Source organism: Oncorhynchus nerka, unplaced genomic scaffold (genome assembly GCF_034236695.1).
Source record: "Oncorhynchus nerka isolate Pitt River unplaced genomic scaffold, Oner_Uvic_2.0 unplaced_scaffold_1187, whole genome shotgun sequence".
In the NCBI taxonomy this organism is placed as follows: domain Eukaryota; kingdom Metazoa; phylum Chordata; class Actinopteri; order Salmoniformes; family Salmonidae; genus Oncorhynchus; species Oncorhynchus nerka.
In genome coordinates, this window is record NW_027040145.1 from 64,181 (window position 1) to 82,842 (window position 18,662).

Sequence of the window (18,662 nt, forward strand, 5' to 3'; positions counted from 1 at the left end):
CATGTGATACAGCACCATGTACACTGCAGTGTTGTGATCCATAGCAGCATGGCAGTGGACTATAGCATGACAATGGAATGGCCCCAGGCCCCAGGCCCCAGGCTAGTACAGTGCCTTGCGAAAGTATTCGGCCCCCTTGAACTTTGCGACCTTTTGCCACATTTCAGGCTTCAAACATAAAGATATAACACTGTATTTTTTTGTGAAGAATCAACAACAAGTGGGACACAATCATGAAGTGGAACGACATTTATTGGATATTTCAAACTTTTTTAACAAATCAAAAACTGAAAAATTGGGCGTGCAAAATTATTCAGCCCCCTTAAGTTAATACTTTGTAGCGCCACCTTTTGCTGCGATTACAGCTGTAAGTCGCTTGGGGTATGTCTCTATCAGTTTTGCACATCGAGAGACTGACATTTTTCCCCATTCCTCCTTGCAAAACAGCTCGAGCTCAGTGAGGTTGGATCTAGAGCATTTGTGAACAGCAGTTTTCAGTTCTTTCCACAGATTCTCGATTGGATTCAGGTCTGGACTTTGACTTGGCCATTCTAACACCTGGATATGTTTATTTTTGAACCATTCCATTGTAGATTTTGCATCATTGTCTTGTTGGAAGACAAATCTCCGTCCCAGTCTCAGGTCTTTTGCAGACTCCATCAGGTTTTCTTCCAGAATGGTCCTGTATTTGGCTCTATCCATCTTCCCATCAATTTTAACCATCTTCCCTGTCCCTGCTGAAGAAAAGCAGGCCCAAACCATGATGCTGCCACCACCATGTTTGACAGTGGGGATGGTGTGTTCAGGGTGATGAGCTGTGTTGCTTTTACGCCAAACATAACGTTTTGCATTGTTGCCAAAAAGTTCAATTTTGGTTTCATCTGACCAGAGCACCTTCTTCCACATGTTTGGTGTGTCTCCCAGGTGGCTTGTGGCAAACTTTAAACAACACTTTTTATGGATTCTAACACCTGGATATGTTTATTTTTGAACCATTCCATTGTACATTTTGCTTTATGTTTTGGATCATTGTCTTGTTGGAAGACAAATCTCCGTCCCAGTCTCAGGTCTTTTGCAGACTCCATCAGGTTTTCTTCCAGAATGGTCCTGTATTTGGCTCCATCCATCTTCCCATCAATTTTAACCATCTTCCCTGTCCCTGCTGAAGAAAAGCAGGCCCAAACCATGATGCTGGCACCACCATGTTTGACAGTGGGGATGGTGTGTTCAGGGTGATGAGCTGTGTTGCTTTTACGCCAAACATAACGTTTTGCATTGTTGCCAAAAAGTTCAATTTTGGTTTCATCTGACCAGAGCACCTTCTTCCACATGTTTGGTGTGTCTCCCAGGTGGCTTGTGGCAAACTTTAAAGGACACTTTTTATGGATATCTTTAAGAAATGGCTTTCTTCTTGCCACTCTTCCATAAAGGCCAGATTTGTGCAATATACGACTGATTGTTGTCCTATGGACAGAGTCTCCCACCTCAGCTGTATATCTCTGCAGTTCATCCAGAGTGATCATGGGCCTCTTGGCTGCATCTCTGATCAGTCTTCTCCTTGTATGAGCTGAAAGTTTAGAGGGACGGCCAGGTCTTGGTAGATTTGCAGTGGTCTGATACTCCTTCCATTTCAATATTATCGCTTGCACAGTGCTCCTTGGGATGTTTAAAGCTTGGGAAATCTTTTTGTATCCAAATCCGGCTTTAAACTTCTTCACAACAGTATCTCGGACCTGCCTGGTGTGTTCCTTGTTCTTCATGATGCTCTCTGCGCTTTTAACGGACCTCTGAGACTATCACAGTGCAGGTGCATTTATACGGAGACTTGATTACACACAGGTGGATTGTATTTATCATCATTAGTCATTTAGGTCAATATTGGATCATTCAGAGATCCTCACTGAACTTCTGGAGAGAGTTTGCTGCACTGAAAGTAAAGGGGCTGAATAATTTTGCACGCCCAATTTTTCAGTTTTGATTTGTTAAAAAGTTTGAAATATCCAATAAATGTCATTCCACTTCATGATTGTGTCCCACTTGTTGTTGATTCTTGTTGTTGATACTTTAAGCAAGGCACTGTATATGGAATATGTAATTCCCTCGCTGTGTCACAAATACACGTGTGTGTGTGTGGTTTGGTTTTGCTATCCTTGTGGGGACCAGAAGTCCTCACAAAGGTAGTAATACAAGGAAAATTGGAGACATTCCGCCAGTCCCCTTAGGCTTTTTTAGACTTAGGTGTTAGAATTAGTGTTAAAGTTAGGGTTCAGGGTTAGAGTTTGGGTTAGTTTTAAGGTTAGGATTTTGCGGTTAAGGTTAGCGTTAGGGTTAAGGGCTATGGAAAGTAGGATTTGAAATGGGAATCAGTTGTTTGGTCCCCAGAAGGATAGTAAAATAAACATGTGTGTGTGTTTGCAATAACCGTCAAGATGTACAGTATTGGGGTCCAAATTCACAGCTTATTCACCTGTATGGGTCATTACATTTACATTTACATTTAAGTCATTTAGCAGACGCTCTTATCCAGAGCGACTTACAAATTGGTGCATTCACCTTATGACATCCATAAAATATGACTGTAAAGATATACAGTAAACTATCACAATGGAAGTGGTTCTCTTATTCCACCCTCTGTTTGTTTTTATTCCAGGTTCCATGACTTTATGGAGACATTTTCATTTGTAATTCCGGAGACATTTCTTCCCATTCTTTCCAAGAAGTGACGCAACATCAACACTCCCAGTAAACTGGACACAGGAATATTTGTTGTGTTACAAGAGCTACGCCAGAGCACCCAGACAGACCAAGTCTCAACGAACAGGTTACTGATTACATGATTTTATTATGGGTTTTCATTGAGCTGTTACAAATGAAGATGAAAACCATGGAAGGTTAGAGACGGTGAGTCCATCCTGCTCTTTACCGTCTTACATTCTCAGAATGTCCACAAGACAAGACCTACCTGCTTACATCATCAGAGCATCTGTTTTCACAAAGGAGATCTGAAGTCATGGTTGTATCTCTGTTTGTGCTGATTGTTGGTTGGTCTGTATTGTCATGTTATTACCAGGTTGGCAAGGACACAGGAGAGGCGTCATGGGAGGAACAAAACGGGATAAGAAACCAGACGGGATAAGAAATGTGACGGCTGACTGAGCAAAAGAAGAAAACGTCAGAGAAAGAAGGAAAGAGAGAAGGATTGTGTGTTCTCTACTTTCTCAGAAGTGCAGCTCCTAAATTCCTGTTACTATGCCTGAGAGAGGGAGGGCAGCAGACCAGTCAAAATGAACCCATACGTCACCTCTCACTTTAGGAGGGATCTCTTTCCCCACTTCCACTTGTTGTAGAGGCTTCTCTTCTCTTCTCCCCTCTCTTACTGTTTGTGTGACATGACAACACCTGTCTCTGTGTAAACCTAGGACAGTAGGTAACACCTGTCTCTGTGTAAACCTAGGACAGTAGGTAACACCTGTCTCTGTGTAAACCTAGGACAGTAGGTAACACCTGTCTCTGTGTAAACCTAGGACAGAAGGTAACACCTGTCTCTGTGTAAACCTAGGACAGTAGGTAACACCTGTCTCTGTGTAAACCTAGGACAGTAGGTAACACCTGTCTCTGTGTAAACCTAGGACAGTAGGTAACACCTGTCTCTGTGTAAACCTAGGACAGCAGGTGACATCTGTCTCTGTAAACCTAGGACAGCAGGTGACATCTGTCTCTGTGTAAACCTAGGACAGTAGGTAACACCTGTCTCTGTGTAAACCTAGGACAGTAGGTAACACCTGTCTCTGTGTAAACCTAGGACAGAAGGTAACACCTGTCTCTGTGTAAACCTAGGACAGTAGGTAACACCTGTCTCTGTGTAAACCTAGGACAGTAGGTAACACCTGTCTCTGTGTAAACCTAGGACAGAAGGTAACACCTGTCTCTGTGTAAACCTAGGACAGTAGGTAACACCTGTCTCTGTGTAAACCTAGGACAGTAGGTAACACCTGTCTCTGTGTAAACCTAGGACAGTAGGTAACACCTGTCTCTGTGTAAACCTAGGACAGCAGGTGACATCTGTCTCTGTAAACCTAGGACAGCAGGTGACATCTGTCTCTGTGTAAACCTAGGACAGTAGGTAACACCTGTCTCTGTGTAAACCTAGGACAGTAGGTAACAACTGTCTCTGTGTAAACCTAGGACAGCAGGTAACATCTGTCTCTGTGTAAACCTAGGACAGCAGGTGACATCTGTCTCTGTGTAAACCTAGGACAGTAGGTAACATCTGTCTCTGTGTAAACCTAGGACAGCAGGTGACATCTGTCTCTGTGTAAACCTAGGACAGTAGGTAACACCTGTCTCTGTGTAAACCTAGGACAGCAGGTGACATCTGTCTCTGTAAACCTAGGACAGTAGGTAACATCTGTCTCTGTGTAAACCTAGGACAGTAGGTAACACCTGTCTCTGTGTAAACCTAGGACAGTAGGTAACACCTGTCTCTGTGTAAACCTAGGACAGCAGGTGACATCTGTCTCTGTAAACCTAGGACAGCAGGTGACATCTGTCTCTGTGTAAACATAGGACAGTAGGTAACATCTGTCTCTGTGTAAACCTAGGACAGCAGGTGACATCTGTCTCTGTGTAAACCTTGGACAGTAGGTAACACCTGTCTCTGTGTAAACCTAGGACAGTAGGTAACACCTGTCTCTGTGTAAACCTAGGACAGTAGGTAACACCTGTCTCTGTGTAAACCTAGGACAGTAGGTAACACCTGTCTCTGTGTAAACCTAGGACAGTAGGTAACACCTGTCTCTGTGTAAACCTAGGACAACAGGTAACACCTGTCTCTGTGTAGGTAACACCTGTCTCTGTGTAAACCTAGGACAGTAGGTAACACCTGTCTCTGTGTAAACCTAGGACAGTAGGTAACACCTGTCTCTGTGTAAACCTAGGACAGTAGGTAACACCTGTCTCTGTGTAAACCTAGGACAGTAGGTAACATCTGTCTCTGTGTAAACCTAGGACAGTAGGTAACACCTGTCTCTGTGTAAACCTAGGACAGCAGGTGACATCTGTCTCTGTGTAAACCTTGGACACCAGGTAACATCTGTCTCTGTGTAAACCTTGGACACCAGGTAACATCTGTCTCTGTGTAAACCTTGGACAGCAGGTAACGACTGTTGCCTTGGTATTCTCCTGTGTTGTGCCTTTGTTGCTCCTAGTCAGGGTGTTACACTGTAAACTGTCCTAGGTGATCTGGTCAAGGTGTTACACTGTAAACTGTCCTCAGGGAGTTGGTCAAGGTGTTACACTGTAAACTGTCCTCAGGGAGCTGGTGAAGGGTTGAACTGTTCCTCAGGAACCTAGTAACATGTTTAGCTTGTTCACTGGGTGTCAAAGACTTGCCAGCGTTCGAAAACCACAGTCCACTGGAAATGTGTACGGAAGGTAAAGTCTAATATCGCAACCAAACCTTTTTTATGTCATTTGGATTTGCCCTGATTCAAACCTTTTGAGTTTTCTTTGTTTTTTATCCCTAAGGGATTTGGCATGCAAAAAACTAAAACAATCTCCCTTCCCAAAATATTACCTTTGTTTGCCTCAGTGGGTTGTTATTTTTACCCAGTATTCCTTGCACGTCCTCTGCACATTATTGCCACATTTTTCCAAAGGAATTAGACTGGAAGCTTTTCTGAAATGGATAAACATGTGTGTTCTCTGTCAAGCAGGGGTGTTGAGTGTGACACTTGAACCAAGAGGAGAGAACTAAAACCAACCCGTTTGGAAAAAACAAGGACACGGCACCTCCCGTCCCAGGATTGGACAGGATTTGACCTCTGAAATAACCTTTGAGCTCTGGGTTTTTGTAGAGGTCATCCACGGGTGTATGCCCTGTGTGCCTGTTACCCCTCCCCTCTTTCCCCACAACCGGCCAATAGGATTCTGCTCCTCCTACACATTCACTTTGACTCTATAATAGGTGTTGTATAGAATTAATCCTGGTGTCATATGTATAGGATGGTACACAACAATAGGTACACAGAAAGTACACACAATTGTACATGCCTTGGCGATCTAGTCAAGTAATTTCATTCTCTCTCCTTTTATTTATTGTCTTTCTCCCTCTCTTTCCCTCACTCCCTCTGTTATAGAGAATTCTCCCATGCAGTTGTAGTGGAGAGTAAGTCTCCTTATTGTTGTATACATTTTTACAACACTGAGTTAATACGATGTAGCTGATCTGGTCAGTAGTCAGTCTGTGCAGTGTGTTCTGTACTGAATTGACAATGCCTTTAGGAGAAACACAGAGACTAGGATATCCAGCAGTCACCTGAGAGAGCCACAAACATATTTCAAATGTCTCTAAAAGTCTGCTTTTGTTGTGCCAAGAACTCACCACTGACATTTGAGGACTTTTGTGGCTTGGAAAAGATACCTGGATTTGAGGGGAAACTGCTGGTCACAGTCTCCCACTTGTGAGAGACACTGAGTGAGTATTATTTACACAGTGCATGGCTACTGTAGCTCATAAATGTGTTCCAAGGCCCTGTAGCAAAGGAAAAATACATATAAAAGGGTGGAGGAACATATTCTGACTGATAGGAAGTGAATGGATTGGAATTGTGTACCATTATCTGAATCAATAGTCTAAGGAGTTCCTCCTCTGTTTCAATCTGCCTTGTGTATTTTCCATGACCAAACCACTGGGAAGTGAAGATCATGGAACGTAAGAAACAGCATGCTATTCTTTTCTCTGCTGGTTGCATGTTAGATACGTGTTAGAAACGTAGACCCTGTTTGACTGTACTGTACTGTGGATCTACCCCTGGACTCTGTATTGTCACTACTACTACTACCCCATTGTATCCCCAGCTCTCATCCTTTCAAGCTTCTCAGTTCCTGTAGCCTGATCAATGTGTTTCCCTCGTGCTGCTTCAAACTGTCAGCAAAACTCTTGCTTCCTCGTAAGATGGCCACAGACTATGGGTCCCTCCTGTTGATACCCTGGACACGTGTGTAACCTCCCTCTTCAGCACAAAGGAGTGTAAGTACTACAGGGACTATACAGTATTACTGCGAGACTGTCTATCTGCTGCTGTGGAATATGTTTCTGACCAGAGGAGTATATACAGCAACAACTTGACCACTGAGTTTCCTTCAAGAGAATGGAAGGAAGACTGTGAATCAGGACACTGTAGAGCTGTGAGTAACCCTGACTGTTAATAAAGAGTTAGTGGAACAATGATCTGGGAAGTGAGGGAAGTCATCTACTGCTGGATACAGTTTTTCCTCGTGGATTTACCTTTACCACATCAGATGGATTACTTTTCACCATAGAAACAGTGGAACTGGAAAGAAGTACAGAACACCAGGTTCTTATCAATACCTAGGTGGTCATAAACTCACAAAGCACATAGGAGTTGAGACTACAGCTTCATCAGCGTAAGACATTGTATTTAGCACCATGGGAGCGGCGCGTGTTAAGCGACGTTTCAGTGCGGTGGTTGACGGGCTGGTAGACGAGGAGGAAGTCATTAAGCTGGCTCTGAGTGTTGCTGACACGGCCAGGGTGGGGGGGAGCACAGGAGGCTCAGGGAGCCCCACCAGTCTCTCTCCCACACACAACCGAAATGGCAAAGCACTCCCCCTGCAGGGCAACGGCAGCAATGCACGGAGGCCCAGTGGAGCCCTGGAGGCAGGAGGAGGGGAAGGATCGATGAAAGGAGGAGGGCGCTCAGGACTGAGGGGCGGGAGGGGTGGAAGTCTGGGGAGAAGGGGAGAAGGCTGTTCGTCCTCAGACCGAGATTCAACACTGTCGTCCCCTTCCTCCTCAAGCCGCCGGCCCCCCCGGCGCTCTAGACGCCGGCCCCGCCACCGCTTTGTGGGCAAGGACGGGCGCTGCAACGTCACCTTCGTCAACATGAGCGAGAGAGGCCAGCGTTACCTCAGCGACCTCTTCACCACCTGCGTAGACATCCGCTGGCGTTGGATGCTAGTCATCTTCTGCCTCTCCTTCCTCCTCTCCTGGCTGCTCTTTGGCTTTGCCTTCTGGCTCATTGCCGCCGCGCACGGGGACTTCGCCATCCGCCTCAACCCCAGCTCGGGTGCCTCTTCCGGGGGAGGAGATGAGTCCGGAGCAGGGGCGGTGGTGGAAGTGGAGGAAACGTGTTTCGTTCAGGTGAACAGCTTTATGGCGGCCTTCCTGTTCTCCCTGGAGACGCAGACATCCATTGGTTACGGCTTCCGCAGCGTGACCGAAGCCTGCCCCCTGGCGGTGATGGCGGTCGTCTTGCAGTGCATTGTGGGCTGCATCATTGACGCCTTCATCATCGGAGCGGTCATGGCGAAGATCGCTAAGCCCAAGAAGCGTAACGAGACGCTGTTGTTCTCTGACACGGCAGTGGTGGCGCTGAGAGACGGGAAACTCTGCATGATGTGGAGGGTGGGGAACCTACGCAAGAGCCACCTGGTAGAGGCACACGTACGTGCACAGCTAATGAAGGTAAGAAACGAGAGAAGAAGAAGATTGGTTGAGGGATGAAAGAAGGGAGCAAAGAGACTGAAGGGGCTGTAAACAGTAGAAGAGGCAGGACACATCAGTAACTGTAAAGATACTGAAGGGTCTGTAAACAGTAGAAGAGGAGGGACACATCAGTAACTGTAAAGATACTGAAGGGGCTGTAAACAGTAGAAGAGGAGGGACACACCAGTAACTGTAAAGATACTGAAGGGTCTGTAAACAGTAGAAGAGGCAGGACACATCAGTAACTGTAAAGAGACTGAAGGGGCTGTAAACAGTAGAAGAGGCAGGACACATCAGTAACTGTAAAGATACTGAAGGGGCTGTAAACAGTAGAAGAGGCAGGACACATCAGTAACTGTAAAGAGACTGAAGGGGCTGTAAACAGTAGAAGAGGCAGGACACATCAGTAACTGTAAAGATACTGAATGGGCTGTAAACAGTAGAAGAGGAAGGACACATCAGTAACTGTAAAGAGACTGAAGGGGCTGTAAACAGTAGAAGAGGCAGGACACATCAGTAACTGTAAAGATACTGAAGGGGCTGTAAACAGTAGAAGAGGCAGGACACATCAGTAACTGTAAAGATACTGAATGGGCTGTAAACAGTAGAAGAGGCAGGACACATCAGTAACTGTAAAGAGACTGAAGGGGCTGTAAACAGTAGAAGAGGCAGGACACATCAGTAACTGTAAAGAGACTGAAGGGGCTGTAAACAGTAGAAGAGGAGGGACACATCAGTAACTGTAAAGAGACTTAAGGGGCTGTAAACAGTAGAAGAGGCAGGACACATCAGTAACTAGAGAGAGAGAGAGAGAGAGATGGGGAGAAGTAGAGAGGGAGAGATGGAAAGTGATGGGGAGAAGTAGAGAGGGAGAGAGTGATATCAGTGAGCCCATCTGGACTGTACTCTGATGTCTGTGTTTAATGAGAGCTTGTTTTATTCTCCCTCAGGGGTTTAGAAGATTTACCAAGGGATTAATTTCCCCAGGATTCTTTAACTGAAAACCAATGTGTGTGTGTGTGTGTGTGTGTGTGTGTGTGTGTGTGGTGGTGGTGTGTGTGTGTACTGTATATAGATAATACTCTTTTCTGGCCATCTGTTAGCAATTTTGGTGAAAGTTTGCGAGGTGGTGTGTGTTCTGACATATTGTCTGCCGGTCTGTATCTATTGTGTTTCATGTGGCCCTTACCTACCACTGCTTTCATTGTCCTGTGGGTTGTAAAGCTCTAGAGCAGGGAGGTGAAGAGAGGGACATTTAGATCTTCTTAAAACCTTGATCATGTCAAAGTTCAGACGGGGCAGCTTTGATAAGTTTTGGGGGATCATGGCAGAATTGTGTTTCTCAGTGCTGAGGCTGGGGATTGGCTCCTGAAAAAGGTTGTGTAGTAAGCCTAGGCCTGTGGAGTTTGGCTGCAGACTGGTGCAGCCAAGAAATATAGGCAGGCGAGAGCTTTCTGTGGAACATAACACTTAAGACTTTGGACTGAACAATACAATATGTTCCTGTAAACAATGTAAAAACGAAACACTTAATCACTAACCTCATACCCTCTTTCCTTCCCTTTCTCTACCCCTGTTCTTTCCCCCTCCCCCAGCCGAGGGTGACCCCAGAGGGAGAGTTCCTCCCGCTGGACAACGAGGACGTCAACGTGGGATTTGACACGGGAACCGACCGCATCTTCCTGGTTTCCCCGGTAACCATCGTCCACGAGATCAACGATGAGTCACCGTTTTTCGAGATGGACCGTCGGACTCTGGAGGGCGACACGGAGCTGGAGGTGGTGGTCATTCTGGAGGGTATGGTGGAGGCCACAGCCATGACCACACAGTGTCGCAGCTCCTACCTCGCCTCCGAGATCCTCTGGGGTCACCGCTTCGAACCTGTGCTCTTCGAGAGGAAGAACTGTTACCAGGTAAGAGGGGGAGAGGTCCTATAGAAACAGAAGAGGAAAGAGTTTATGCTCCGCTGGCTTCGTTGTTATGTTTTCCCTTTTCTCTACATTTTAGCCATTTAGCAGACACTCTTATCCAGAGTGACCCCTCTCTTTTTCTTATCCAGAGTGACCCCTCTCTTTTTCTTATCCAGAGTGACCCCTCTCTTTTTCTTATCCAGGTGGACTACTCGTTCTTCCACCGGACCTATGAGATTCCCAGCACACCCTCTTGCAGCGCTAAAGAGTTGGCCGAGCAGAAGTACATCCAGGGCTCACGCTCCTCCTTCTGCTACGAGAACGAAGTAGCCCTGCAGCTCGTCTCCCCTGACAATGACCCTGAGGGCAACCCTGGCGGCTGCCCCTCCCCCCTGACGCACCGATCCTCCCTCTCACAACCCACCCACACTAACTAGGGAGGCGACAGGCAGAGGGGACAGGAAGTGACCTGGGATCCACAGGAAGTCAGGGACAGACAGAGGGAGAGAGAGGCAGAAAGAGAGACAGGCCTCATAGGAAAAGAGACCAACGTAGAGAAAGGTAAGTACATGGTTTAGGGAAAAGGACAACATTGAGAGACTGGGGTTGAGAGAGGTGTAGAAAGAGAAACAGAAGACACGACAAAGACGCCGAGAGACAAACGGAGAGAGAGAGATGCTGTATACTGTCAAACAGAGAGAAAAGGACAGACAGATAGGACAGAAAAGGAGAGAGAGGGATAGAAAGAGAGAGAGAAGTGTCATTGAAAGGGGTAGATGGGCTGCTGCTACTCTGACTGTGTTAGCTGATTTGGACATAGCGATCTTTCAGAATCATTATGAACCTGTCTGTCTCAGACCCGTCCCGTCAACCAACCGCTACATTCACCACTGGCTCCAGCACCTAGCTGACCACACATACAACACTGACCCCTATTGGCTTCAGTCTGTACCTGCAGCTCCTGTTCAGTTACAACTCACACTGGACACATGGGAGTAAGGTGAAGCTGCCCCCTAGACACTGAGCTATGACCAGTTTAGTGTTCTGCCCCCTAATGGTGAAGGTTAGGTTTTGGAGAGGCTAAGCTGATCCTAGATCTGTGCCTACGGCTAACTTCTACCCCAAACCTGTGGATGTTGAATACTGTGTGAGAGAATGAGGTAAAACGGTGTATATCTACACATTGAGGGATGTTTGTTATGAACTGAATGAGAAGGCATTATTGTTATGTTTTTGATTCTGGTGATTTGTGTTCTGTCAAGGTTTGAGCAGGTCTGTTGTGTTAGACTGATATGTAGCAAAATGGATACAGAGAAACAGCTGAAAATAAGCAGCGGTTTTAAGCTGTTTCTTTGACTTGTACTGTATGTTGTTATTCTGTATTTATAATGCAAGACTATTATATATTTGCTTTATTTAATCAAACATGTTGCTTGTTCAACTGGGTGCAGTGTCAGCACAAAACCATATGAGTGCATAGTCTGGTAACATGTTGCTTGTTCAACTGGGTGCAGTGTCAGCACAAAACCATATGACTGCATAGTCTGGTAACATGTTGCTTGTTCAACTGGGTGCAGTGTCAGCACAAAACCATATGACTGCATAGTCTGGTAACATGTTGCTTGTTCAACTGGGTGCAGTGTCAGCACAAAACCATATGACTGCATAGTCTGGTAACATGTTGCTTGTTCAACTGGGTGCAGTGTCAGCACAAAACCATATGACTGCATAGTCTGGTAACATGTTGCTTGTTCAACTGGGTGCAGTGTCAGCACAAAACCATATGAGTGCATAGTCTGGTAACATGTTGCTTGAAGGTCTACTTCTAAACTTATGATTGATTGTTTAATATGGTTAACTATGGTTAACAAACAAAGGTGTATAAGTACTTTGTAAGCAGAACTTTGATTAAAATGTTACCTTATGTTATTTTTTAAATTCTACAGTACCCAGCTGAAGGGACAATCTTATGTTAATGTTTACCTCTGTCTTGAATATGAGATTCTGTCACCTGAGATTCTGTGTTCCTCAAACATTTAACTTTGTATGATTTTCCTCAGTATTTTCTTTATTTAGTTCATTTGCTGAATACTGTATATTTGGTAGAATTTGAAGGGGGAAATGGAGGGATGTTAAAGGTAGACTCAGCGATATGACGTAGATGCAGAAAGTAAACAGCATAGTGGGTCAATATCCACAACAACTAAGAGTGTGAGGTGTGAGGCTCAACTTCTCCGCTGTTTAAATAAATAGAGAGGGTATTCCAAACCGCTAAAACATGAGCCTATCACAATAATGAAAACAAAATGTTGCCGAGGCTGAGATGGATGGCTGACACTGAGACGCGTGCGGACAGCAGTGGACGCATACATTCTGGCCTAATGACAATCACCAAAATGTCATTACACTTGTTGGTGTTTTGTGTAACAGAGGTCTCTTTCCATCCACCACTGTTTGGAGGCGGGAGACATGTTGAGACTGGATGAACATGTAAAGGAGCCCTTTGAAGTGATTGTTTGACAATCAGATGAAAACATCATGACTGGTGGTTTGTGCCACAGTAGAATGTAATACATTTTAAAAGTTAAATAACAAATCTTTAGTACGAGGCCCACAGAGATCCTAATGAATGAATAGAGATTCCATATGGAATGAATGAATAGAGATTCTATATGGAATGAATGAATAGAGATTCTATATGTAATTAATGAATAGGGATTCTATATGTAATGAATGAATAGAGATTCTATGTGTAATGAATGAATAGGAATTCTATATGTAATGAATGAATAGGGATTCTATATGTAATGAATGAATAGGGATTCTATATGTAATGAATGAATAGGGATTCTATATGTAATAAATGAATAGATTCCATATGGAATGAATGAATAGAGATTCTATATGTAATGAATGAATAGATTCTATATGTAATGAATGAATAGGGATTCTATATGTAATGAATGAATAGAGATTCTATATGTAATGAATGAATAGATTCTATATGTAATGAATGAATAGAGATTCTATATGGAATTGTGTGATCATGTGAACATAGGAGGTCCCATACTGGGAAGAAATGACATCTACTTTCACCCGTGTGTGTGACTGTGAGAGTGAAGTCCTGTATCTCACTCATCTCAATAACTGCAGTGCTGCTCCTGGCAACGTCATTTAGCTGAGTTTACCTTTAAGGTGACATTGTTGGAAGTGTCCAGGCCTTGGCAGAGCACCCTAAGCTGGGACTGGAAATGGACCGTAAACCTGTTGGAAGTGTCCAGGCCTTGGCAGAGCACCCTAAGCTGGGACTGGAAATGGACCGTAAACCTGTTGGAAGTGTCCAGGCCTTGGCAGAGCACCCTAAGCTGGGACTGGAAATGGACCGTAAACCTGTTGGAAGTGTCCAGGCCTTGGCAGAGCACCCTAAGCTGGGACTGGAAATGGACCGTAAACCTGTTGGAAGTGTCCAGGCCTTGGCAGAGTACCCTAAGCTGCATAAGAATGGATGACTAATCCTGAATTCTATGATTCTGCTTTGGTTGGTGTCTGTCTCACACTATGTGGGAGACTAATGCATTGGGTGGTGCCTTCAAAAAGAAGTCTATGATTCTGCTTTGGTTGGTGTCTGTCTCACACTATGTGGGAGACGAATGCATTGGGTGGTGCCTTCAAAAAGAAGTCTATGATTCTGCTTTGGTTGGTGTTTGTCTCACACTATGTGGGAGACGAATGCATTGGGTGATGCCTTCAAAAAGAAGTCTAGGGTGTTATTCTATAACTAGCACAAGATTTGCAATGTTCAAATGAGATGTTTTTATTGCCTGTCTATTTTGTTGAATCGTGTAACTCTTCTGAAAGGGATGGTTTCTGAAATATGGATACTGATGTTATTGAGAGATGAAGAGTTCTAACTTCTATGCCGTTACTACCACAATATTTAGTCACACTTTACATTAAGTTAAACTGCCATGTGTGGTATTACATAATAACTAAGTCATTAGTTCAAATAGAATCTATTCACTTTCCTTTTGCAGTATTACAATTCAAAATCATTGGGTTATGCACCTTACCAGCAGATACCATGCACAATATATCATGAATCTACATGATATAACTTCATGTAAAGTGTTGACCAATTGTCTTGACCACTAGATGATACACCAGGGCTGTATGGTTCTACCTACTACAAGGACAGACAACTCTGAAACTTTTACTTGCATCTTTGCACAGAAGTAAATTGACACTATGGATTAACTCAAAGGCAAAAATCACATACGTACATACAAAGCACAGTAAAAGCACACAAACGGCTATTGAAATGGCATTTTAAGACGTCACATACTGTATACTGCATACTGTATATAGAAAGAAGAACTTCACACAAAGCAGATTCCATGATATGATTTACAACCATATTGATGGGTTATAGTTGGTGTTATTGACATTTATTCAACTTCCGTGTCTTTCCTTATTTTTCTATGTCTCCATGGCTACCAAGTTCTATTTATAGGTGAATGGCCGGTCCCGTCTGTTCCACATCCTGTGGTAGGGGGTAACTTGAACCCTGACCACCAGGACTCTGAACTCTGTGTTAGTCTTTTTTTTAACGCATCCCACACAACAACAACATAGCCAGATGGATTACTTGATGACTTCCTGGTTGGTTACTTTATTAGATTCCAGAATAAAACTCTGATATTGCAGGTCAAGTTATGTTGGGATGTACGTTAGTGGAATCATGTTGTTACTAGCTGTGCTCTATTATTATTTTCTACAGATACCACTGTATGTTTCCCATCCTTCTCTGTTGTATCACAAACAATAATCATTTCACTACTGTTTGTGGCAGAAAGAACTTCCATGTGAAAAAGAATGGCACTATAGAGCAAATAAAACACATTGATTGATATGTTTATTTTGGTTTATTTTGTACTTGAGTCTCAGATTCTCTCATTGTCAAATAAAAGTCTCATTTATTTTTTGCTGAATGGAAAGGTGTAGTTGGTCATAACGTAGGCCTGAATATCTGTAAAAGACTGCCTCCATTACAATACAGTTAATTACTGTGTCTTTACTGTGCACGGTGTGCAGGCTTGTAAACTACATAGAATATGTTATCACATGTTTATTACCTAAAAACACATTTTTAAAAATTCATGATGCAACAGAAATGATCTATTTTTAGAAGAATACCTAGTCCCATATAATCACAATAATTGATGAGCAATGACTGGTGCACCGGTTTTGTCTTTAAATGGCAAAACACTTTGAGCAGTACTATAGCATCCTGTAGCTGCGGTCGCCAGACAGACATCAACACAGGATTCTTAAGACTCGGAGACGGTAACTGTTCGTAGGAATCTGGGGCGGTCACCTCTTTTAGTAGCCCGGCTTTTCCAATAGACAGTCCTTGGGCACAGGTCTAAGATCAGCTTAGTACTTTCTCCAAACCTAGCATTAACCATTTAATTAAACCCAAAACCGACCTTAGATCAATGTCTAGGGACTATTCCGTCCCACTCCGAGTGACAGACAAGGGATGCTGTCATCAACAAAGAGCGTGCAAATCTCCCTACCCCACCGCGAGAAAACTGCATGGGCACCTGCTACTTTACTCCAATTGTGCATTCCACACGTCCGTCAGACTGATGGGACTGCCCAATATTTTGTCTGATTGGTTAGGATTTGTGGCAATTGGGATCTCTCAAGATCCCATTTGTTGTCGCTTGTATCTGTGCCAGTGAAGGGGCTGGACGGGATCGTCTCATTCAGTGGGCGGGGATTCACAGCAGTTGTAGATTTTCATTCGAAGACTATATTTATAAAGCGGGACTTACATTTAAGTAATTTTTTTTATTGGTGTATAGACAGGAAGTGACTGTGCTGCCCTGAAGCCGGCGCTTCGCCCTCACCCTTCTGTCTGTCTGTTTTATGATCAGTAGAATGTGTGTGTGCGGCTTCGACTGAGAGAGCGGTGTAATGATAAAAGCCGCATTTGCGGTACGCTCCTCTCACCTCATTTAAGTCCGGAAAAAACGGAGAAACCGCCTTATTTCATTCCTCCTCGGGCCCTAGACTTATCCACGTCTCGGAGAACATTGTGAAGGTGAGATATTTAGTTACCAATAGCCAACTCTAATTCAGTCGTAGTTAGTCTAATATCCTGCACGGCGACGCATCATATTTCATTGGTGTTGGCTACTTGCTAACCTAGCTAGGTTAGTCTAAATGCGGGTGGAATAACGCCGAAAATTACACCCAATAGGGGACCTTCCAGCGACGTGCTGCCTGGCCCTCCGGTTAGCATGCAGGCCCACGAATGGTACAAAACGATCACATAGCAAACCGAAAATATTGTAAGCTGTTAGACAAGAGAATGCAAGCAGTTGTAATTATGTTGCTTTATTAATGAAGGGTTTATTATAAGTATATTATTATAACGCTAGTATGTCTTCTTATCCGTAAGATATTCCTATTATTAACCTGTTATTATTAATATTATTATTAGGTTATTATTTAACCTGTAAGTGTAAGGCTAAATTCCATGCGCTCTCTTTAATGTGGTCCATTGAGTCTATCATTAGGCTATATGCTATAACGAATCCTCTAATCATTATTCATACCTCATGCTCGAGGTGTGGTTGGCGTTTGGCTTCATGGCTTTTGTCGGGTGGTATGGTGTTGCAGGTAGTAGAATGGGAATCTTTCGTATGGCTCCCGTTAGCGGACGCACTAATATTTTGGACGGGGGAGCTTGCTAGTGTGTCTGTCTGCCAGCGACAGTTTCAGGCGGTGGTTGAGTCACAATGTCACCGCTGCCACAACACTCGGCTTTTTCCCTCAAATTTAGGCGTAAAGAAAAGGCGTTACCATGCCCCCCCACCACTCACACACACACACACACACACACACACACACACACACCTCCCGCACCCCCGCATTGACCTCCACACAAACCCCGCAAGTATTGTATTTAATACTGCACTGTGGTGGTGTATTGGGGAGTGTGCTTGGTCAGTCAGTGATGGACGCCCAAAGACAGCCTTGTTCAGATGTGCTATAAGCTTTTGTTATAAGATAAATACAGACAGACGTGTATAAACAGATGATAAGGAATGCCTCAGGATATCTGATGACTATTTCTGGCCATCCTTCATCTTCCCTCTCTCATCAGTAATGAAGCTGCACTCTGTCTCTCTGTTTGGAGTGACTCATCAACACTAATCTGCTGTGTGTACACAGTATGACAGACAGACAGGAGTAGGTGTCAGTGCAGGTGTAGACCTACTCAGGCCAGAGACAGTATGACAGACAGACAGGAGTAGGTGTCACTGCAGGTGTAGACCTACTCAGGCCAGAGACAGTATGACAGACAGACAGGAGTAGGTGTCAGTGCAGGTGTAGACCTACTCAGGCCAGAGACAGTATGACAGACAGACAGGAGTAGGTGTCAGTGCAGGTGTAGACCTACTCAGGCCAGAGACAGTATGACAGACAGACAGGAGTAGGTGTCAGTGCAGGTGTAGACCTACTCAGGCCAGAGACAGTATGACAGACAGACAGGAGTAGGTGTCAGTGCAGGTGTAGACCTACTCAGGCCAGAGACAGTATGACAGACAGACAGGAGTAGGTGTCAGTGCAGGTGTAGACCTACTCAGGCCAGAGACAGTATGACAGACAGACAGACAGGAGTAGGTGTCACTGCAGGTGTAGACCTACTCAGGCCAGAGACAGTATGACAGACAGACAGGAGTAGGTGTCAGTGCAGGTGTAGACCTACTCAGGCCAGAGACAGTATGACAGACAGACAGGAGTAGGTGTCAGTGCAGGTGTAGACCTACTCAGGCCAGAGACAGTATGACAGACAGACAGGAGTAGGTGTCACTGCAGGTGTAGACCTACTCAGGCCAGAGACAGTATGACAGACAGACAGGAGTAGGTGTCACTGCAGGTGTAGACCTACTCAGGCCAGAGACAGTATGACAGACAGACAGGAGTAGGTGTCACTGCAGGTGTAGACCTACTCAGGCCAGAGACAGTATGACAGACAGACAGGAGTAGGTGTCACTGCAGGTGTAGACCTACTCAGGCCAGAGACAGTCTGACAGACAGACAGGAGTAGGTGTCACTGCAGGTGTAGACCTACTCAGGCCAGAGACAGTATGACAGACAGACAGACAGGAGTAGGTGTCAGTGCAGGTGTAGACCTACTCAGGCCAGAGACAGTATGACAGACAGACAGG

The 18,662-nt window shown here is 44.6% G+C and overlaps 2 protein-coding genes across 2 annotated transcripts in view; both read left to right on the forward strand.

Annotated features, from left to right (window-relative positions):
• Positions 1–4,403: 4,403 nt before the first annotated feature.
• LOC115125592 (inward rectifier potassium channel 2-like) lies at positions 4,404–15,326 on the forward strand. Its single transcript, XM_029655110.2, has 3 exons — positions 4,404–8,488; positions 10,105–10,422; positions 10,623–15,326. The coding sequence occupies exons 1-3, from the start codon at positions 7,451–7,453 to the stop codon at positions 10,854–10,856; spliced, it is 1,590 nt and encodes a 529-aa protein (XP_029510970.1). The 5' UTR covers positions 4,404–7,450; the 3' UTR covers positions 10,857–15,326.
• Positions 15,327–16,364: 1,038 nt separating this feature from the next.
• LOC115117585 (myosin-10-like) overlaps positions 16,365–18,662 on the forward strand; it is an 88,985-nt gene continuing 86,687 nt past the window's right edge. The window contains exon 1 of the mRNA XM_065015974.1: positions 16,365–16,525. The gene's annotated coding sequence lies outside the window, so the exon portion shown is untranslated. The remainder of the gene's footprint in view (positions 16,526–18,662) is intronic.

Bases quoted from the DNA above. Each gene is read 5' to 3' on its own strand.
- LOC115125592 (XM_029655110.2), top strand. From the start codon at position 7,451: ATGGGAGCGGCGCGTGTTAAGCGACGTTTCAGTGCGGTGGTTGACGGG. The intron at 8,489-10,104 runs GTAAGAAACGAG...CCCCTCCCCCAG, and splicing joins TACGTGCACAGCTAATGAAG to CCGAGGGTGACCCCAGAGGG. The intron at 10,423-10,622 runs GTAAGAGGGGGA...TTTCTTATCCAG, and splicing joins AGAGGAAGAACTGTTACCAG to GTGGACTACTCGTTCTTCCA.